Source organism: Orcinus orca, chromosome 7, assembly GCF_937001465.1.
Source record: "Orcinus orca chromosome 7, mOrcOrc1.1, whole genome shotgun sequence".
Lineage (NCBI taxonomy): Eukaryota > Metazoa > Chordata > Mammalia > Artiodactyla > Delphinidae > Orcinus > Orcinus orca.
In genome coordinates, this window is record NC_064565.1 from 66,477,727 (window position 1) to 66,501,220 (window position 23,494).

General features: G+C 39.3%; 1 protein-coding gene across 3 annotated transcripts in view; it reads right to left on the reverse strand.

Moving 5' to 3' along the window:
• CCDC141 (coiled-coil domain containing 141) overlaps nucleotides 1-23,494 on the reverse strand; it is a 212,703-nt gene that overhangs the window by 96,726 nt on the left and 92,483 nt on the right. For all 3 annotated transcript variants that reach the window (XM_004267379.3, XM_033423654.2, XM_049712584.1), the window contains exon 7: nucleotides 11,548-11,742. In XM_004267379.3, coding sequence (XP_004267427.1) covers nucleotides 11,548-11,742 — 195 coding nt within the window. The remainder of the gene's footprint in view (nucleotides 1-11,547; nucleotides 11,743-23,494) is intronic.

The window sequence follows — 23,494 nt, forward strand, 5'->3', positions numbered from 1 at the left end:
GACGCGGAGATCACCTGCCTCCCCACAGATACATCAGAAATACATCCATACGTGGAACAGCTCCTACAGAACACCTACTGAACGCTGGCAGAAGACCTCAGACCTCCCAAAAGGCAAGAAACTCCCCCATGTACCTGGGTACCTGGGTAGGGCAAAAGAAAAAAAGAATAAACAGAGACAAAAGAATAGGGATGGGACCTGCACCAGTGGGAGGGAGCTGTGAAGGAGGAAAGGTTTCCACACACTAGGAAGGCCCTTCGCGGGCGGAGACTGCGGGTAGCGTAGGGGGAAAGCTTCGGAGCCGTGGAGGAGAGCACAGCAACAGGGGTGCGGACGGCAAAGCAGAGAGACTCCCACACAGAGGATCAGGGCCGACCGGCACTCACCAGCCCGAGAGGCTTGTCTGCTCCCCCACCGGGGCGGGCGGGGCTGGGAGCTGAGGCTCGGGCTTTGGTCGGAGTGCAGAGAGAGGACTGGGGTTGGCGGCGTGAACACAGCCTGCAGGGGGTTAGTGCACCACGGCTAGCCGGGACGGAGTCCGGGGAAAAGTCTGGACCTGCCGAAGAGGCAAGAGAGTTTTTCTTCCCTCCTTGTTTCCTGGTGCGCGAGGAGAGGGGATTAAGACCGCTGCTTAAAGGAGCTCCAGAGACGGATGCGAGAGCCGCGGGTAACAGCGTGGACCCCAGAGACGGGCATGAGACGCTAAGGCTGCTGCTGCCGCCACCAAGAAGCCTGTGTGCGAGCACAGGTCACTATCCACACCCCACTTCCAGGGAGCCTGTGCAGCCAGCCACTGCCAGGGTCCCGGGATCCAGGGACAACTTCCCCGGGAGAACGCACGGCGCGCCTCAGGCTGGTACAACGTCATAACCGGCTTCTGTCGCCGCAGGCCCACCCCGCACTCCATGACCCTCCCTCCCCCCACTGCCTGAGTGAGCCAGAGCCCCCGAATCAGCGGCTCCTTTAACCCCGTCCTGTCTGAGCGAAGAACAGACGCCCTCCGGTGACCTACATGCAGAGGTGGGGCCAAATCCAAAGCTGAACCCCGGAAGCTGTGCAAACAAAGAAGAGAAAGAGAAATCTCTCCCAGCAGCCTCAGGAGCAGCGGATTAAATCTCCACAATGAATTTGATATACCCTGCATCTGTGAAATACATGAATAGACAAGGAATCACCCAAATTGAGGAGGTGGACTTTGAGAGCAAGATTTATGATTTCTTCCCCTTTTCCTCTTTTTGTGAGTGTGTATGTTTCTGTGTGAGATTTTGTCTGTATAGCTTTGCTTTCACCATTTGTCCTAGGGTTCTATCCATCCGTTTTTTTGTTTTTTTACTTAAAAAAATTTTTTTTTCTTAATAATTATTTTATTTTAATAACTTTATTTTCTCTTTATTTTATTTCATCCTCTTTCTACTTTTTCTCCCTTTTATTCTGAGCCATGTGGATGAAAGGCTCTTGGTGCTGCAGCCAGGAGTCAGTGCTGTGCCTCTGAGGTGGGAGAGCCAACTTCAGGACACTGGTCCACAAGAGACCTCCCAGCTCCACGTAATATCAAACGGCAAAAATCTCCCAGAGATCTCCATCTCAACACCAACACCCAGCTTCACTCAACGACCAGCAAGCTACAGTGTTAGACACCCTATGCCAAACAAATAGCAAGACAGGAACACAACCCCACCCATTAGCAGAGAGGCTGCCTAAAACCATAATAAGTCCACAGACACCCCAAAACACACCACCATACGTGGACCTGCCCACCAGAAAGACAAGATCCAGCCTCATCCACCAGAACACAGTCACTAGTCCCCTCCACCAGGAAGCCTACACAACCCACTGAACCAACTTTAGACACTGGGGACACACACCAAAAACAACGGGAACTACGAACCTGCAGCCTGCAAAAAGGAGACCCCAAACACAGTAAGATAAACAAAATGAGAAGACAGAAAAACACACAGCAGATGAAGGAGCAAGATAAAAACCCACCAGACCTAACAAATGAAGAGGAGATAGGCAGTCCACCTGAAAAAGAATTCAGAATAATGATAGTAAAGATGATCCAAAATCTTGGAAATAGAATAGAGAAAATACAAGAAACATTTAACAAGGACCTAGAAGAACTAAAGATGAAACAAGCAATGATGAACAACACAATAAATGAAATAAAAAGTACTCTAGAAGGGATCAATACCAGAATAACTGAGGCAAAAGAACAGATAAGTAACCTGGAAGATAAAATAGTGGAAATAGCTACTGCAGAGCAGAATAAAGAAAAAAGAATGAAAAGAACTGAGGACAGTCTCAGAGACCTCTGGGACAACATTAAACGCACCAACATTTGAATTATAGGGGTTCCAGAAGAAGAAGAGAAAAAGAAAGGGACTGAGAAAATATTTGAAGAGATTATAGTTGAAAACTCCCCTAATATGGGAAAGGAAATAGTTATTCAAGTCCAGGAAGCACAGAGAGTCCCATACAGGATAAATCCAAGGAGAAACACGCCAAGACACATATTAATCAAACTGTCAGAAATTAAATACAAAGAAAACATATTAAAAGCAGCAAGGGAAAAACAACAAATAACACACAAGGGAATCCCCATAAGGTTAACAGCTGATCTTTCAGCAGAAACTCTGCAAGCCAGAAGGGGGTGGCAGGACATATTGAAAGTGTTGAAGGAGAAAAACCTGCAACCAAGATTACTCTACCCAGCAAGGATCTCATTCAGATTTGATGGAGAAATTAAAACCTTTAGAGACAAGCAAAAGCTGAGAGAGTTCAGCACCACCAAACCAGCTTTAAAACAAAAGCTAAAGGATCTTCTCTAGGCAAGAAACACAAGAGAAGGAAAAGACCTACAATAACAAACCCAAAACAATCAAGAAAATGGGAATAGGAACATACATATCGATAATTACCTTAAAAGTAAATGGATTAAATGCTCCCACCAAAAGACACAGACTGGCTGAATGGATACAAAAACAAGACCCATATATATGCTGTCTCCAAGAGATCCACTTCAGACCTAGAGACACATACAGACTGAAAGTGAGGGGATGGAAAATGATATTCCATGCAAATGGAAACCAAAAGAAAGCTGGAGTAGCAATTCTCATATCAGACAAAACAGACTTTAAAATAAAGACCATTAGAAGAGACAAAGAAGGACACTGCATAATGATCAAGGGATCGATCCAAGAAGAAGATATAACAATTGTAAATATTTATGCACCTAACATAGGAGCACCTCAATACATAAGGCAAATACTAACAGCCATAAAAGGGAAAATCTAAAGTAACACATTCATAGTAGGGGACTTTAACACCCCACTTTCACCAATGGACAGATCATCCAAAATGAAAATAAATAAGGAAACACAAGCTTTAAATGATACATTAAACAAGATGGACTTAATTGATATTTATAGGACATTCCATCCAAAAACAACAGAATACACATTTTTCTCAAGTGCTCATGGAACATTCTCCAGCATAGATCATATCTTGGGTCACAAATCAAGCCTTGGTAAATTTAAGAAAACTGAAATTGTATCAAGTATCTTTTCCAACCACTATGCTATGAGACTAGATATAAATTACAGGAAAATATCTGTAAAAAATACCAACACATGGAAGCTAAACAATACACTACTTAATAACGAAGTGATCACTGAAGAAATCAAAGAGGAAATCAAAAAATACCTAGAAACAAATGACAATGAAAACACAACGACCCAAAACCTATGGGATGCAGCAAAAGCAGTTCTAAGAGGGAAGTTTATAGCAATACAATACTACCTTAAGAAACAGGAAACATCTCAAATAAAGAACTTAAACTTGCACCTAAAGCAATTAGAGAAAGAAGAATAAAAAAACCCCAAAGTTAGCAGAAGGAAAGAAATCATAAAGATCAGATCAAAAATAAATGAAAAAGAAATGAGGGAAACAATAGCAAAGATCAATAAATCTAAAAGCTGGTTCTTTGAGAAGATAAACAAAATTAATAAACCATTAGCCAGACTCATCAAGAAAAAAAGGGAGAAGACTCAAATCGATAGAATTAGAAATGAAAAAGGAGAAGTAACAACTGACACTGCAGAAATACAAAAGATCACGAGAGATTTCTACAAGCAACTCTATGCCAATAAAATGGACAACCTGGAAGAAATGGACAAATTCTTAGAAATGCACAACCTGCCAAGACTGAATCAGGAAGAAATAGAAAATATGAACAGACCAATCACAAGCACTGAAATTGAAACTGTGATTAAAAATCTTCCAACAAACAAAAGCCCAGGACCAGATGGCTTCACAGGCAAATTCTATCAAACATATAGAGAAGAGCTAACACCTATCCTTCTAAAACTCTTCCAAAATATAGCAGAGGGAGGAACACTCCAAAACTCATTCTATGAGGCCACCATCACCCTGATACCAAAACCAGACAAGGATGTCACAAAGAAAGGCCAATGTCACTGATGAACATACATGCAAAAATCCTCAACAAAATACTAGCAAACAGAATCCAACAGCACATTAAAAGGATCATGCACCATTATCAAGTGGGGTTTATTCCAGAAATGCAACGATTCTTCAATATACGCAAATCAATCAATGGGATACACCATATTAACAAATTGAAGGAGAAAAACCATATGGTCATCTCAGTAGATGCAGAGAAAGCTTTCGACAGAATTCAACACCCATTTATGATAAAAACCCTCCAAAAAGTAGGCATAGAGGGAAGTTACCTGAACATAATAAAGGCCATATATGACAAACCCACAGCCAACATCGTCCTCAATGTTGAAAAACTGAAACCACTTCCACTAAGATCAGGAACAAGACAGGGTTGCCCACTCTCACCACTCTTATTCAACATAGTTTTGGAAGTTTTAGCCATAGCAATCAGAGAGGAAACGGAAATAAAAGGAATCCAAATCGGAAAAGAAGAAGTAAAGCTGTCACTGTTTGCAGATGACATGATGCTCTACATAGAGAATCCTAAAAATGCTACCAGAAAACTACTAGAGCTAATCAATGAATTTGGTAAAGTAGCAGGATACAAAATTAATGCACAGAAATCTCTGGCATTCCTATACACTAATGATGAAAAATCTGAAAGTGAAATCAAGAAAACACTCCCATTTACCACTGCAACAAAAAGAATAAAATATCTAGGAATAAACCTACTTAAGGAGATAAAAGACTTGTATGCAGAAAATTATAAGACACTAATGAAAGAAATTAAGGATGATACAAATAGATGGAGAGATATACCATGTTCTTGGATTGGAAGAATCAACATTGTGAAAATGACTCTACTACCCAAAGCAATCTACAGATTCAATGCAATCCCTATCAAACTACCACTGGCATTTTTCACAGAACTAGAACAAAAAATTTCACAATTTGTATGGAAACACAAAAGACCCCGAATAGCCAAAGCAATCTTGAGAATGAAAAACGGAGCTGGAGGAATCAGGCTCCCTGACTTCAGACTATACTACAAAGCTACAGTAATCAAGACAGTATGGTACTGGCACAAAAACAGAAAGATAGATCAATGGAACAGGATAGAAAGCTCAGAGATAAACCCACGCACATATGGTCAACTTATCTTTGATAAAGGAGGCAGGAATGTACAGTGGAGAAAGTACAGCCTCTTTAATAAGTGGTGCTGGGAAAACTGGACAGGTACATGTAAAAGTATGAGATTAGATCACTCCCTAACACCATACACAAAAATAAGCTCAAAATGGATTAAAGACCTAAATGTAAGGTCAGAAACTATCAAACTCTTAGAGGAAAATATAGGCAGAACACTCTATGACATAAATCACAGCAAGATCCTTTTTGACCCACCTTCTAGAGAAATGGAAATAAAAACAAAAATAAACAAATGGGACGTAATGAAACTTCAAAGCTTTTGCACAGCAAAGGAAACCATAAACACGACCAAAAGACAACCCTCAGAATGGGAGAAAATATTTGCAAATGAAGCAACTGACAAAGGATTAATTTCCAAAATTTACAAGCAGCTCATGCAGCTCAATAACAAAAAAACAAATAACCCAATCGAAAAATGGGCAGAAGACCTAAATAGACATTTCTCCAAAGAAGATATACAGACTGCCAACAAACACATGAAAGAATGCTCAACATCATTAACCATTAGGGAAATGCAAATCAGAACTACAATGAGATATCATCTCACACCAGTCAGAATGGCCATCATCAAGAAGTATAGAAACAATAAATATTGGATAGGGTGTGGAGAAAAGGGAACACTCTTGCACTGCTGGTGGGAATGTGAATTGGTACAGCCACTATGGAGAACAGTATGGAGGTTCCTTAAAAAACTACAAATACAACTACCATATGACCCAGCAATCCCACTCCTGGGCATATACCCTGAGAAAACCATAATTCAAAACGAGTCATGTACCAAAATGTTCATTGCAGTTCTATTTACAATAGCCCAGAGATGGAAACAACCTAAATGTCCATCATTGGATGAATGGATAAAGAAGATGTGGCACATATATACAATGGAATATTACTCAGCCATAAAAAGAAACGAAATTGAGCTATTTGTAATGAGGTGGATAGACCTAGAGTCTGTCATACAGAGTGAAGTAAGTTAGAGAAAGACAAATACCGTATGCTAACACATATATATGGAATTGAAGAAAAAAAATTGTCATGAAGAACCTAGGGTTTAGACAGGAATAAAGACACAGACCTACTAGAGAATGGACTTGAGGATATGGGGAAGGGGAAGGGTAAGCTCTGACAAGGTGAGAGAGTGGCTTGGACATATATACACTGTCAAACGTAAAACAGCTAGCTAGTGGGAAGCAGCCGCATAGCACAGGGAGATCAGCTCGGTGCTTTGTGACCACGTAGAGGGGTGGGATAGGGAGGGTGGGAGGGAGGGAGATGCAAGAGGGAAGAGATATGGGAACATATGTATATGTATAACTGATTCACTTTGTTATAAAGTAGAAACTAACACACCATTTTAAAGCAATTATACTCCAATAAAGATGTAAAAAAAATAATAAAAACTAAAAATAGAACTACTGCATGATCCAGCTATCCCACTCCTGGGTATATATCCAAAGAAAATAAAACAGTGTTTTGAAAAAATTCACACACCCTAATGTTCATAGCAGCATTATTTACAATATCCAAGATATGGAAGCAACTTAAGTGTCCATCAACAGATGAATGGATCAAGAAGATGTGGTATGTATATATAATGGAATACTACTCAGCCATAAAAAGAATGAAAGTCTGCCATTTCATCAATGTAGATGGATGTAGAGAGTACTATACTTAGTGAAATAAGTCAGAGATAGAAAGACAAATACTGTATGCTATCACTTATATGTGGAATCTAAAATGTTAAGCAAAGGAATGTATATAACAAAACAGAAGCAGACTCACAGATACAGAGAAAAAAACCAATGGTTACCAGTGGGGAGATGGAGGGGGACCGGCAAGATAGGAATATGAAATTAAGAGATACAAACTACTATGTATAAAACAGATAAGCAACAAGGATATATTGTACAGCACAGGCAAATATAGCCATTGTTTTGTAATAACTTTAAATGTAGTATAGTCTTGAAAAACGCTGAATCACTATGTTGTACACCTGAAAATAATATAATGTTGTAAATCACCTATACTTCAATTTAAAAAAAAGACAAGAAAAGCATCAGTAGCAACACTACTCCTGAGGTCCTATGTGCTAACATCGCCACCTATTGCTCATTCCAGGTACAAACGGTCACACCTCAAGCCAAAGACTAGACATTCTCTAGGTAAGAAACAGACTCTTGAGCTTTGGGTAATCATTAACCCCTAGCAGGATTAAAAGGTAATCAATTTCACTCCTGAAACTACAGAGTAAAGGCAGTGGGCACTCTTGCCAATGTGGACAATTAGGTGATAATTATATTTTATTGAATTTCACATATTGGAATTACATTGGCTTATCGATTTTTTTGTATGTTTTATTCTCTGCTATATCCCCAGCATTTAGAACAGTCCCTGACACATAGCAGTTGCTCAATAAATATTTATTAAATAAATGAATCCGTAAAGAAAAAGGGTAATTATTCTCATAAATTTGCCACACTACTTATTTAGCAACTTCAATTTAAAAACTTATTGTGACTTTTTTCTAGTAAATAACAATATCCCTAGATATTGATAGGATTGGTAGAGAGAGAGGGACAGGTGACAATAAAAGGAAAGAAGGGAAAAAGAGGAGGGTTTCCAGATGATTGCAACAGAAAATACCAGAAACATATGATAAAAATCTGGATGAAAAAGAAATAAATATGATACGGAAGACATACTAACAGTAGTCCATTCTGCAGATAAGATTATGACATTCATTTCTTTTTATTTTAACCAAATTTTAAAAAGTTAAAGGTTATCTTAAAAATCATATGTTTTGCATTTTACTGAGCAAAAACACTCAAGCTGTTACATTCACTAATTCATATATTACCCATGGCACTAACATTTTTTCACACTGGCATTTGACACAGAAATTGAAGAATATTGACCTAGCTTTAACAAATTTGGAACAAGACGTTGTTTGCTAAAAAATGATTCCATTTATCAAGAGTGAAATTGGTTTTCGAGGTACGTTTCTTTTTTTAAAGCCCTGACGCTCTCTTTTTTTTTTCACAGTGCTAACATCCTTATTTGCATGTGTGGGGCGAGTCTCCACTGCTCCTACCCATCTTACTGGTGTGTCAAGAATGCCTGGGGAACTGGGACTTGGGGAACTGATGTGACATTTGACACTCTGGTTACCTCTTTTGCTGGCTGGAAAGTTGGGTGAAAAGTCTCAGACACCTCACAACTGTTGGCAGCACGGCTTCACCAAGGATGTAGACGATCACAATCAGAAAAACCCAGCGCCCTCAAGGCACAATAAAGTGAATTCTCAAAAGGAAAGTTCAGTGCTTCGGAGATAAATTGAAGATGTAAACTGAAAATACTCCTTCACTAGTGAAAACAAAACTTTCAGACTAGAAAAAAATATTTTAAGGGATTTTGAATTTATATTAATACCTTAAATCCAGTGCTTTATTTTAACTAGGATTATTTATGAGTGTTATGCCCAGAAAGGGGTAAAATGGTAATTTTATAAAATTTGGAGATTCTACAATATAAATCAAAAAGAAAAATGCCATTTACAAGCCTTGAGAAGAATTTCCTTCTTTAATTTAAACGGATTTATTTACTATATTATTTCATCATTTATTGCTTCTTAATAATATGGTAAATAACTCATTTCAAGAGTCATGATTTAAACATCTACTTTCTAAACTCCAGCTTCCATTTTTGCTGAGGTAAAAGTATATATCATCTTTCAAACTGAATTCTTAGATTTGGAGTTGGAAATTATTTCCCTGATGCTTTGAAAAGGGAAAATAAATTCTAAACCTTTCTAAGTACTACTTGGTTACAAAGAATTCTATAGTATGGGTAAGTCCCAACTGAACTAATTATAATTTGAATGCCATGGGCATTCAAATGATGAAACAGGAACTAGAAGTCAAGTGTTTGGGGTTAAGAAACAGGATTTGTTAGGATTTGACCTTAATTATCGTATAAGCTTGAAAAAGTAACCACTCCGTTCTTCAATTTTTTAAAAATTACTATTGCAAGAGATATCATTCCTCCTCCTTCAAGGCCCAAGAATAATGTAAAAAGAAAAATTTCCCTGGCAAGCTACCAGATAATGACAGCAGAGAAAGCAAGAGTGAGGGAGTGAGAATGAGACAGAGAGAGAAAAATTCTCCATTTTGCAGGACTATAATGTATAGGGCTTATGCTAGAAGCATTTTATCATAGCAACATGTTCTATAACTGTTTTCCTTAGAAACAGCATTAACTAACTGGGATGACCCACTCATTTTGTAGAATGAGAGTATAATGTAAGTTTAAAAATCTTTTATTCAGGGCTTCCCTGGTGGTGCAGTCGTTGAGAGTCCGCCTGCCGATGCAGGGGACACGGGTTCGTGCCCTGGTCCGGGAGGATCCCACATGCCGCGGAGCGGCTGGTGAGCCATGGCCGCTGAGCCTGTGCGTCCGGAGCCTGTGCTCCGCAATGGGAGAGGCCATAACAGTGAGAGGCCGGCGTACCGCAAAAAAAAAAAAAAAAAAAAAAAATCTCTTATTCAAAATCAGGACTATTGAAGAGAAATTTAACCAGCACTTACCATTTACTTAGCTCAACAGATCCAGAAACTATGTGTTTCTTCTCTTAAAACAAAGAAATCCCAAACAATAATAATTTGACAAATATTTCTTTGACATGTGTTTTTTTCCTACCATAATTCTACCATCTCTATTTTGGAACTTTACTATTCAAGTTTTCCAAGTTTCCCATTAGTAAAAAATTAAAAATTAAGTAACAATTTTGATACCTACCAGGACACTGTATTCAGATTGCTGATGTTATTACTTTAAATCACAATATACCTACCCTCTGTAGGTTCCCATTCATTTTCTGTCACACTACCCAGTTTTACATCAGTGAAATTTAAGGTATTAATTCCAATAAGGCAGTTTGAAGGTGTATGTTCAATTGGGAAAGGCAGAAATTTTTTCAAACATTATCGCCATCCTCAGATACCCAAGTGATGTGAACACATGAACAGTACCACGCAGTAAGAACCACCTGCTACAATCAATCTTAAATGAAAATAGAGCACTTCTCCCACTCAAGAAGGCCTGGAAACAGTCCAAATCAAGATCTCCCTTTGGCTGATTTAAAGTGTGTGGGGAGAGATAAATTAGGAGTTTGGGATTAACATATACCCACTACTATATATAAAACAGATAACCAACAAGGACCTACTGTATAGCACAGGTAATTATATTCAGTATTTTTTAATAACCTATAAGGGAAAATAATCTGAAAAAAAAGATATATGTGTATGTATAACTGAATCACTCTGCTGTACACCTGAAACTAACACAACATTGTAAATCAACCATATTCCAATTTAAAAAAAAAGGCAAACCAAGGCAGGGCAGTCAACCAGAGCCTTGTGGTTCATGTGCCAAAAGCCTGCAATATTTATGTATCTTCACCTGATAAATGAAAGAGGATTTTTAAAAAGAGAAAGATTTTTTTGGTAAAAGTTTCAAGGTTGTTTTTTGGTTAACCTTGATATATTTTATGATAATTCCATTCCTCCGGGAGAAACACTACCATGTTGGCACAAATGTCCACCTCAAACAGAACAATGAGAGCTCTAAGATAAAAGTCTCCTGTTTTTTTTTTTTTTCAGTGACCTTTTACATGTCAAAGCACAGAATCTCTTAGTTTTGAGTACAAAATAATGGCCAGAGTAGGAATATATTTTAAAAGCTCCTTTTTGCTGCTATCAATTTTGAAACTCTAAGTGGAGTCGAGATTTCTGTGACGTGTTCCAGCCTGTTGAAGTCATGGGTCTCTTACTGGTTTGCCCTGATGACCTAAAATTACCAGCTTCACCTCACACTGACCTTGTTCGCGCTGTTAAAAAAATCATTTGCCTTTTTTAACCAGGTTTTCCTTTCCACCATGAGCCGACCAAATTCCTCTTGAAGCCAATTCAGTTTCTGGTTAGACAGCTGTAGGTGTTCTTTCTCCACATACTCCTTGGAGAGCAGAATCCCCAGTGCCTCACTCTTCAGCTTCTCCACTGCGGAATTCCATTCCTACAAGAGATCACTCTTCAGTTTATTTTACACATCCTCCCCTCTGGAATCTCTGGTAAGACTCAGAGGACATTTACATGTGTTGAATGTATCAGCAACCTGTCATTATTTTCAAATCATAAAGGAGTCAATGCTACATTCCAGGTTTGAGTAACAAGACGTAGGTAAAAAAAAGAAAGGGACACAGAAAAGAGGTTAAAAAGGGAGAGGGGATGATAGTAGAAAGGGGCAGGTCAACTGGGATGTGTCTGGTTGCCCTGAATTCAGGTCACTTGCCATTTCCCTTAAAAATACCTGAAAATATACCCAAAATATGGTCATCAGTGTTTTTCAATCTCTAACTCATTTTTACCTATTTTTATTCATTTAAGTATAAAAACATTTCTCTCCCACAATTTATTCTCACTGGCAATGTGGGCAAATATGCACAAGAAAGGAAGGGAAATCTCATAGTATATGGTTGTTTGTGCATCTGCCTACACTTAGAACTGAAATTAAGACCTGTTACTCTGCACAAAGTTAATAGCTGTTATTGTGCAGTATTCTCTCCATCCTGACCCCAGTTTCACCTCTCAATGTTTCACTATTAACGATTTATAAACATTTCAACAAAGGAAAAGAGGTAGTTTTTTACTTTCTGTTGCATGAGGGTGAAAAACAGTAAATAGAGAAGAAAGAAAATAATAAGAGTTGAAGTAAATCAAACATATTAACATTCAATTTATTTGAAGGGAAATTCAAATTTCTTGCAAAAGAACTGAAGACAGATCTAGTTTCATAATATAATGCTTATCTCTAACATAGGAGTCTTGTTAGCAAATTTTCTGGTACCCATCTTAGCTGAGACTGAGAAGTGAGCATATGCTGTTTGTTAAAGCATCAGAAATTTATCACCAAATTTAAAAAAATCACAGTCTGATTCCATCCTGGCTTGCTCCCCAGTGCAAAGTGTCCTATTATTAAGTTACATTTGTTACATTATATTGTATAAAATAATACAATTTTAGTGCAATTTACCGCTATCATTTCCATTCATTTATTTCACAAGACAACTAAATACTGTGTACCTGGGACCATGCTGGGATAGATGTCTTGGGGAATATAAAGAAAGAATAAAATATAGTTATTTTCTTTAACAATACATAAACTGCTATTTTATATAATTTTATATATACTGCATTATGAAGTGTATTAAATACATGCTGTTTCTACAAACACACAAATACACGTACATACACACAAAATGGTAGCATTTCAAATCACAGTTGGTAGATGCTGAAAATAGAAATTGTACATATTATTTTATGGACTTCATAGAATCTGTTCTAGTAATTGTGTAAGAGAAAAATATTTTCATCAATGGACGCAAGAATAAGTATGGTAGATTAAGGCATTGGCATTTTTTTGAGCACCAATTACGAGCTTATGTTTTGTAAGTAAAACCCTCACAAACTTAGGTTAGATGTTATTATTTTCCTAGTATTTACACAGGCTCAGAGGAGTATGTTATTCAAGGTTACATATCCAATACGTGGCAGAACTAGGACTATTCACAGGTTTGTATACAATGCTACATTCCAGGGAACTGAGGGTAGAGAGACTCCAGAATCTCCAAATTTCTCAGTGAGTGCAAAAGCAATACTCTTAGGCATGAAGATGGGCTACGTGAGTTCTCAAGATCCTTCATTTCTTAAAGAGCTATTTGTCCCCATTTAAGGACTGCTAATATGTGCCATGACATTATTTCGTAAAGCACTGTAAATATCCCTCCCACTTAAAAACCACTATTTAACCTTATCGGGAAAAAGCAAATATTTCTAAAGCAGTTAGCCTAATTTCTGGCATACATAATAGGCACTCACTAAATATTAGTCCCACTTGTCTTCCCGTCAGTTTTATCACGGTTCATTAGTGCCCCAAAATTTGTTCATTATTTATGGGAATTCCTGTTTCCCAGTTCTAAAATAACAATAGTGGAAGCCTTCTCCAAATGTACTGGTCAGTGTTATGTATTGATCAATAATATGAGATAAGCAAAATAAAGCAGGTTTCTTTACTGCAGTACTCCTTAGAATTTTTACTGTTAACATGCACTGAGACTCCTAGAGGAAAACGTGGTGTGAAACGTTTTGGACAAACTCCTTTGACCAAGAAACCATTTGTTTGCTAATCATCTCAGGGGACCAATGCTCTGGCTGGAACAATGCTGAGAAACACTACAGTTGTGGCTAAAAGGAGCTGAACCAGCTACAGGTTCATTTGCTTTCACAAGTCTTTGTTTCTTTTTTTGTTTTGTCCCAATCCCTCCAGCTACCCAGTTAGTCCGTTTCCTGTCTTTTGGATCCATACTCTATTTTCTGTCTGTTAAGATCTGTGGGGCATTAATCCTCAATGAACTCAAGTAAGAAATGCTCAATATGTGAAGACATAGAGTAAAGCAGGTAATTCTTTCAAAAAATTGGCATTGACCAGAATCTTCTGTGCTCGTTAGAGGAAGAACACTTAAATATGGAGAAACTAGGGGAGGCCCAGAGAGCTGGGGGAAGGAAAGTGGAGAGGAGGTTAGGATATGGAGAGATAGGTTACAGCCATTACGTGCTCAGTCTGGACAAAACTAAACTCTACAGTGTTGGTATCTTTAACTGTCTGCAAGAGCGTAAGGGTTGATTCTTCCTCCCGTATGCTAGCACTGTGCTAAATGCTTTACATATAGTATCTCACTTAATCTTCACCACACCCCTACAAGGTAGGAACTATTATTATCCTCATTTTACAGATGGGGTAACTGAGGCTCAGAAGGGTTAAGAACTTGCCCAAGGTCTCAACACTAGTAGGTGAAAGAGCCAGAACTCAAATTCAGGTAGTTTGACTCTAGAACCTGCTTTCTCAACCAGTATCCTGGCCTCAGCTCTGCAGAGAGGTGATAAACAGTGCTTTTTACACCACAGAAAGATTAAACACATTAACTTAGAATTACAGACATGAAACTTCCATAAGGTCTGGATAAGACCTGAAACTGATAAAAGTCCTTATATGACCCTGGGATTTTCTGATTTGAAATTAGAAGCCTTATTATTTCTAAATAAACACAATGCCTTACATATATAACTGAGAATTTACAGCCAAACTCAAGCTATATTTTGCAACTGGACCAAAATAATAAAGTTCTTCTCTATGAATAAGAAGAGAAATACTTGTTCTCTAACAGAGTTCATAAATCTGCCTTTAGTATAAATTTTGTAAACAACATTAAAGAGAGACTTCTGGAGTAGAGCCAAGTCTTTGAAAACCCACTGTAACCTTGTGCTTCATAATGTGTTATATAAAGTGGGCTGTGACCTTCCAAGGAAACTGTAAAGGACCATTTTGTGCCTCCTAACTTTTCTTATTCTCCATCCCCAGTCTTTTTAATTACATTTTCAAATGAACTCTGTGGGCAGTAGATGAAGCTAGGTCTACTCAATATTTCTATGCAATCTTCTCAGAAAATTGGTTCTGTTTTCTTTGGGCAATCTATAGGCAGTTTCTGATGCGCTTCCATACCGTTCTGATGACATATTTCCCCAGCCATTTTTCTTTGGGGATGCTTCGCCTATTTTATTTTTGAGACAAAACTTTCCAGAGTCATCTGAATCCAGCATGCTGTTTAAAAAACTTAGTTGTCCCTGTTGTCCAGGCTGGAGGAGCCCAACAGAGAAAATCTTGGTCCTTTTTCTCTAAGCCACTGCTGCCTGCCTGCTAAGTATTCAACCTCTGACTGGGTTTCAGTCACTTTGCAATAAAATATTTCCAGTACTTGTCCCCACCAGCAGAAAGTCAAAGACTGCCATTTCCTTGGCTTTTCAGTTTGACAGATGGACCTGTGTATCTCTGAGCCAATAAAGACGTGTGGCACTGTGTGTTCCTGGGCTCAGGGTGTGTCCACAGGTCACTCCATTACTTTCCTTCTTCACTCACAGTAGTAACCCTTTTAAACTGTACCTTTCAGTATTCCATTTGCCGAGGAAATGGAGCTTCTCTTGCATCCCTTGATTTTAAGGGTACTTTTAAGAGGATTAGCACTGATAGACAAGAAGGCAAAAACCGTTTCTTCTCCCCCCCACTTTTTTTTTTAACAGTCCCAGGTTAGCTTTTCAAATAAAATTATGGATTGGTATAAAAATTATCCAGCCATTCAATTTAAAAAATAAAAAAATATTAGCTACTCCAATGGAAAAGAAACAGAATACTCCCAATATGTTTAGTAAGCCTTTATTCACTTCCCTGATGAAGTGGATGGGGTGTGTTTAAATGACCCAGTACCACGTGGTAAATTATTTTCCTTATAAATTTGACTTCAGAATATAATTTTTAAGTGGGAGAAGATGGACAAGAAACAATAGGGAACATATTTATAAACTGCTAAGAAACTATCAGCTGTGGAGATGACTGGCCCAAATCACATGTGGCAGAAGCATGTGTCTGGCTCACGTGTAGGACATGGCCGCTTTGGAGGACATCTCATTAGATATAGCTCATTTCTCGTTCAGTCTTTTAAGTCTACAGTCCCATTTGGTTCAGCACCGAGAATTAACTCACTGACAGCACATCATAGAATTTTACATGACTGCATTAACAGATGGGACAAACAAAATAAACCTGGCGATTTTAATCAGAGAGTATTTGAAAGTCTGCTTTGAGCAGAGAATTTTTGAGAAGAAATGTTTACGCTTTTGGAGAGTGGCAGTGAGCCCTTGAAAAGCTGAAAGTCTCTGATCATGCCGAGCTGGATGGCCAGCTGGGCCACAGTTACTTCTTGTGCTCCTTTCCCAGGCATTTCTCGCCGACATACATAAAAGCAAGGGTCATCTCACTCTTGGATGAGTACCGAGTTCAGTGTCCACAGGCCATCTGAACTCTGCCCTCACTGTGGTGCATTTCAGCAGAGACACAGACAGACTGCAAACAGGGAAGAACTGTGATTTTGTGTATCACCTAGAGATGAAAGAATTGCGGTGTTTCGCTTCCCGGCCATAAGGAAGAAATCATAGCTACTGAATCAAGGAGAGCCTGTGGGCAAGAGCAGAGAAATGGAAATACACTTTTTACTCCAAACTTAGTAAGTGGCCTCCCGCAGGGCATTTTGCTTTCCTGAGCCTTACTTCTCTGCAGTGCAGTAAGAGTCACCACCATTTCACATATGCTTCGGCTTCTCTAGTGAATCAGATGTAAATTCAACGGTGAGTTGGCTGTGCTTCAAAGTCCTGGATTTCAGACCCTACTAAAATTTGGGTTTTTAGCTATATTTTCCATAATTACCCTACTGGATTTGGGACCGACAGTTTACAGCAGAAATGACAGATGTCACCAAAGCAATCTTTGAATAATAGTTGCTGCTTTCTTTCTTCTCAGTCCATTCAAATATTCCAAAAGAGGCAGGAAAAAACATGGCTTGGAAGCTTCTTGTTTCCTTTATTCTGTTCAGTGCTTGGCCACCAAGTGGAGCCTGTGGTTCAGGCACACAGAGCAGGGTGCTTGTTGCTAATACTGAAGCAAAAGGATGTGTGGCAGAATAAATTTTTTAAATCAAATAAAATCATAACAAATTACACTCATAAGCAAGTCTTCAAAATAACGTTTGGAGCAGAAATACATTTATTTCTTCCTCCTTGGTTCAACATAGTTTTTGGCTAAAAATTTAATTACACAGGAAGTCGGGAAGAAATTGTCCCAAGATTTGTGTTTTCTGAGAATCACTATTTTTTCTTTAGTGTCTTGCCCTTGTTTTTCTTAGATTTTTGTTCCTCTTAATCACATTTTCTTCAAGTTGATTAAGTAAGGAGTAGAGCCAGATTGGGGGCTATTGATGTTTCCAATTTTTAAATCAAAATTAATAAAGTCTAGCTGGCCAAATTATTTTCATCTAACACAATTTGCCTACAATCAGTGTGCCACTGGCTGACTAGGTGATTGCAGTTTATATTAATGTCATCAAAAGATTTACTTTTTAATTTTCTAGAGAATCTGTTGGAGATATCTTCAGGATCTCAACATGTAATTCAACCATGGGGAGAATTACTAGGTTTTGATGTTCACTTCTTATGAAGATTTCCCTAAGTCAAGCAGATTAAGTTGGGAAGGGCGTATCTGTATATCTTACCCATAAGGAACATCAGATATAGATTAGAACAATGACTTTTAGTTGTTATGTACAAGATCAATGTAAGAAAACCAATAACATTCCTAGATAGCAACAATAGCCAATTATCTTTTCTAATAAAGATCCCATTTATAAGGGCAATAAACATTATGAGGCAGTCATTTGTTCAACTATGTATTTGGCAGGTCTAGTCTATGCCAAGCATTCTTCTAAATACACCATCTAGGCCAGTGAATTTAGCTCCAGTGTTAGTGATGGTGGTGGTGCACCATGTATTTTATTTTGTTTATAACCAATAAACATGGTAAATCAGTACATTGTCTGGTGAGTTTGAAGATGACCGCACTGTAGAATAGAGACAAGTAGAGCAGGTTAGGGGACTCTCAGGTGCCACGCAGGGCGGGAGTTGTGTGCAGTATTAAATATGGTGGTCAGGGTAGGCTTTCTGAGTAGTGAGATTTCAGCAAAGATGGGCAGGAAGTGAGGGGATGAGCCAAGAGGATCTCTGGAGAAAGAACTTTCCAGGTTGAGGGCACAGCTACAGTAAAGGCTCCCAGGTGGGAGTTTTCCTGCTTGGGTGGAGGAACAGCAAGGACACAACGCGGTAGAGCTGAGTATGCCACGGAGGAAGCAGGGGGAGAAGCAGTAAGAGGGCCACGGTGGCGGCAGACTGGGAGGATCCAGAGGCAGGGCCTTGTAAACACTGAAGTCTTTTATTCTGAGAGAAGTGTGAAGCTGTTGGAAGGTCTGGGGCATAGGGTCTGACATAACTTTAAAAAAATAATAATAAATAAAAGTACAGGGCTGTCGTTTGAGAATACTTTGCTGGTGGAGGGGTGCAGGGTTGCATGCACAGTGATTCCTGAGGAGGCTACTGCAATTAGCCAGGAAAGATGGAGGTAGGTCATTCCCCAGGACAGCAGTGGAGGTCATGAGAAATGATAGGATATTCTGGATCTACTCAGATGACACAGCCCAGGTGATTTCCTATGAGTAAGAGGAAGAAGAATCAAGACTCTTTTCACCTGAGTAACTGGATGGATTGAGTTGCCCTTAACTGAGATATGAAGAACTAGGCAGAAGAGATTTTGAGTGGGAAGAAGAAGAATTCAGTTGCTGACATCCTCTTGAGCCTGTCTCTCTGGAAAGGCTGTGCATAAGCTCCTGAAGTCAGTACCCACCACCCACTTCTACACACACACACACACACACACACACACACACACACTCACACTCACACACACTCACAAACTGACATTCCATTAGCAAATACTCTCACAGATTCCTCCCAAATATGGCCTAAGCCTTTCAGACTGGAACAGTCTATTTAAAGGACTATGAAGAATAAAGGCTTCAAGTTGCCTATAAGGAAAATAAGATCCCAAAGCTAAAGTAGCAAGAAGAAACTAAATACCCAGGAGTTTCAAATACATTTTTAAATGCACAGACATGCGTGTAACATACACAGCCAGCGGTTCTTCTTGTTTCTGGAATGCAGAAGCAAAATGACTACAAAAGCCAGCTACCACGAGGTGATGCTGCACCTCAATCCCAGGTAGTAGGAATGTCTCAAAGAAATGGTGTCAAGCCAGTAACATATTCAACACACTCAGTTTTCAAAAGTACTGCATAGTGATAGGTAAGAAGTGACAGTACTTTTCAAAATGTGAGGGTTCGGGTAAAACATACTGGTGACATCAAACAATTTCCCTTTACTGTTTCTTGTGATAACTCATACAAAGTGAGATGTGTCTAACCTTTTCTGATTACCCCCTAAAAGCCCCCTTGTGAGCAGTTCCTTTTTGTCTTTCTCAGTCTGGGTTCTCAGGGGCTTACTGAATATGTGAAGAAAAAACTTTAAGTCTCTTCATCACTTAGATGTGGAGTCTAAAAAAGTCAAACTCATAGAAAAAGAGTAGAAAAGTGATTGCCAGGGACTGGGGGGTGGAGGAAATAAGGAGACATTGGTTGGAGAGTAAAAACTTTCATCTATGAGATGAATAAGTTCTGAGGATCTAATGTAAAACGTGGTGATTAGAGTTAACGCTGTACTATATAATTGAAATTACTAAGGGAATACACTGTACTATATAACTGAAATTTACATATCCACAAAGATAAATATGTGAGGTAATAGATGTGTTAATTAACTAGATGGAGGGAAATCCTTTCACAACATATACATATATGAAATCATTATGATAAACACTCCAAATAGCTTACAATTTTGTGTCAATTATACCTCAATAAAACTGAAAAAAGAAAAAGTTTAAATCTCTGGATTCATGATGCAGGGAATCCCTGTATACAACTACCAGGTTTACAAAGAATCCAAACAGCCTGCATCACCCTTTCTGTGCCTGTACTCCCCGTCAACACCCTGTTACCATCATGGGAGTGTGCAACCGTGCAGCTTCAGAAGAGAAAGTACCGTGGTGCTTTATCCTTAACAGCAGGTGCAACTCAGAGGCAGTGTTGGCTTTGGCCACTCTGCAGATCACTTTACTTTTCAACATTACCTGAAATTGCATTCTTGTGTTTGGGTTAATAAAACTTTCACTTCCAAAAATCGGCGGTGGGGTGGTGGAAAAGAAAAGAAAAACAGAAGTCAAGGATGGTTAAGAAGTGGGCAGACATTCACACATTAGTGTGAATAGATTGCTTTCCTCTTAACACTTGAGAACTGCAGCATTGCGTCCATCATCACAAAATTCTACCCATTATTTCTCTGTTGCCTCAGAATCCAGAGAGTTCCCATAGAACTGTGTTTAGTGTGTAGTCTCGATGATGACCATGCAGTAGACAGAGAGACACATGACTTCCTAGCCAAACTGAATGTCACTTATGAACAGCAGTTTAGAAGTCCAGCCAGGGCTGACTCAGGGTAACATTTTGCTGCCAGGTTCCTGTCCAATGGAGTCATCCACTGACCGAACTAACACTAGCTGCATTTAACTCATGTCCCAGACCCATCTACTGGGTGTTACGGGGAATCCAGAAATGAATACATCATGGCCCTTGTTTTTTAGAATTTCACAGCTGTGGGGAAATCAGACATGTGAACGACTGAAATGCTAGGAAGGCATTAATTGCTTTAACTGAGCAATAAGCAACACTCTAAGAAGGGAAAGACAAGTACTGGAGAGATCAACAACCATTTCAGAGAAGGAATCTGGACCAATGCTGAGCCTATAGATCATCAACTAAAATCACTCCCTAGGCTGAAGTAGATACACAGAGCTTTAGACAGACTCTCTCTGCCCAATGTACTGACCTCAAAATATTATCCAGACATCCTGAATGTGGGTGCTTTGTCTTGCTTCTTAGCCAGTTTCTGTTGGGTCCAATCTTGAACTACATACCAAATTCTGTCCACGGCTTCTGTTTCTGCTTAGATTTTCTGCCTCAGTTGCTAACACTTTGCCCTGACTTCTACTCCTCCCTCCTCCTTGGTAACCAAATTGTGACCTCAGGCTTGCCTGCTTTTTAGCTTTATTCTTCCCATGTCAACTCTAAGATTATAATTAGCAACTAACTTTGAAAAAGAAGAGGAAGAAAATAGGGGAAAAGAGATTCTCTGTGAGGGGTCCAACTAACCCAAGTCTCAGAGGTGAGAAAGTCTGTGGTATGCAAGGGAGTGATAAGCAGACCAAGGAAGCTTAGATTCACAGAGACGTACAGGCTTGGGGTCAGGCAAAGGGCAGGTCACGGGGGGCTTTAAAAGTCACAAGAGTCTGTATTTTATTTTGTATCCAAAGGGCATTTTAGGAGATGCTTGAGAAAAAACTGGCCTAGTCTCAGCTTGTCCAAAGGTAACTTTGATGATGTCATAAATGATTAACTGCAAAACAGAAAGACAGGAGGCCCAGATGCCAGTTAGGCGTGTGGCAGGATAATTTATTGTGTTCTTCCTATATTGTCCTATCTGCCCTGTTTCAAGAAGAAAGTCAATTATTTTCTATGCCCCTCTTGCCTTAGTGAAGTTTATATTAAGACCAAAAGCAGAACTTATCTGCAAGTCATTTTCCCTCCTGCCTTTTGTAAAAAGACTAAGTCCAATAAAGACATTATGAGAGATGTGGTAAATGACAAGGAGATAAAGGTGAGGGCCATACGAAGACAGGGAGATCTGGCTGGTGCCGGAGAGAAGCCTGGATGTGAGGTGAGGCATGTGGAGGAGATGCAGGGTCCTCTCAGGGCAGTGCCATGAACACACGCACGGCTTCCCTGGGGACGGCTGTGTATTCCCTCCAGGGAGACTGGAAGTCAGAACAGCCTGGCACCTCAAACAGGCACAGAAGCAGCAGAGCCACTAAAACTGCGGCCTCCATACAGGCTGAGACAATGATTGCCTCAGAGGGAAGCCAAGTGAATTGATGACCACAGTGGCTTTCCCAGTGCTGTGGTGCTATATGGACCCAGGCACATTCACAGAACCCTGGAAAGGGGCTCCAACAATGACAGATTGAATGTGTCGCCAGTCATATGATGGGAGCTCAGAATCAGGCTTAAGTTGACTAAAAAGCAGTTTTTTAAAAAAGCCAGAATTTCATACAAATATTATAGTTTGTAGGCTCAGATTCATAGTACTACACAATGTAATTGTAGTGGACCTAGTGAAAGATTCTGAGAAACTAAAGTAGTAGGCCTGGGATGAGAAGGCAAGAAGGAGATAGAGGTAAGAATTGACTAAATTTGAGAGATGATCTGAAGTGAGGGGAGAGGAAGAATAATGTGACTTTGAGGTCTCTAATCTGGATGACTGAAGGGCTGCAATTTCTTTAGCCAAGAAAGAAAAATGGGGGAAGGTTTGGAGGAGAAAATAATAATTTTAGTTGAGTTAAAGTGCTGGTAAGAAATCTATAAGTCAATCTTCCACAGGAACTTCTAAAAAGAAGACTGGAGTTGACAAGAGATGTAAGAGTTGGAGATCTTTAGATCTAGAAATCATTAAGATAAAACCTATATTGTCACTGTGGGATTGGATAGCTCCACATGAGCAAAGTATGAAATGAGAAGAGAAAAGAGCCAAAGGTTAAGCGTTTCATGTAAAGGGAGACTGGAGGAAGAGATGACATTGAAAGAGATTTAGAAGGAGCCAGGAACCATCAGACAGATGGGAGAACCAGAGAAGGTGGTGTCTCAGAGGCCAAGTGCACAGAGAGCTTCAAGTCATCTGTTACTTGAGAAAGAGCAGCTTCTCCTAATGCAGGTAAAGGATTAGTGGGTGGGGAGGCCAGGGAGGCAGAAAATGAAGTAGTTGTATTCATTTCCTAGGGTTCTTGTAACAAAGTACAGTTGACCCTTGAACAACATGGGTTTGAACTGCAAGGGTCCACTTAAACACAGGTTTTTTTTTAATACATATACTACTATGTTTATGATTTGTGGTTGGTTGACTCTGTGGATGGGGAAACCATGGATATGGAAGGCTGACTATGAGACTTGAGCATCCACAGATTCTGGTATCTGTGGGGGTCTTGGAAGAACCAATGCCCCAAGGATACTGAGGGACATCTGTACAACAAAGTCAGTGGCCTGAACAAGAGAAATATATCTTCTCACAGTCCTCTGGTTTAGATTTTAGAAGTCTAAAATCAAGGTATCAACAGT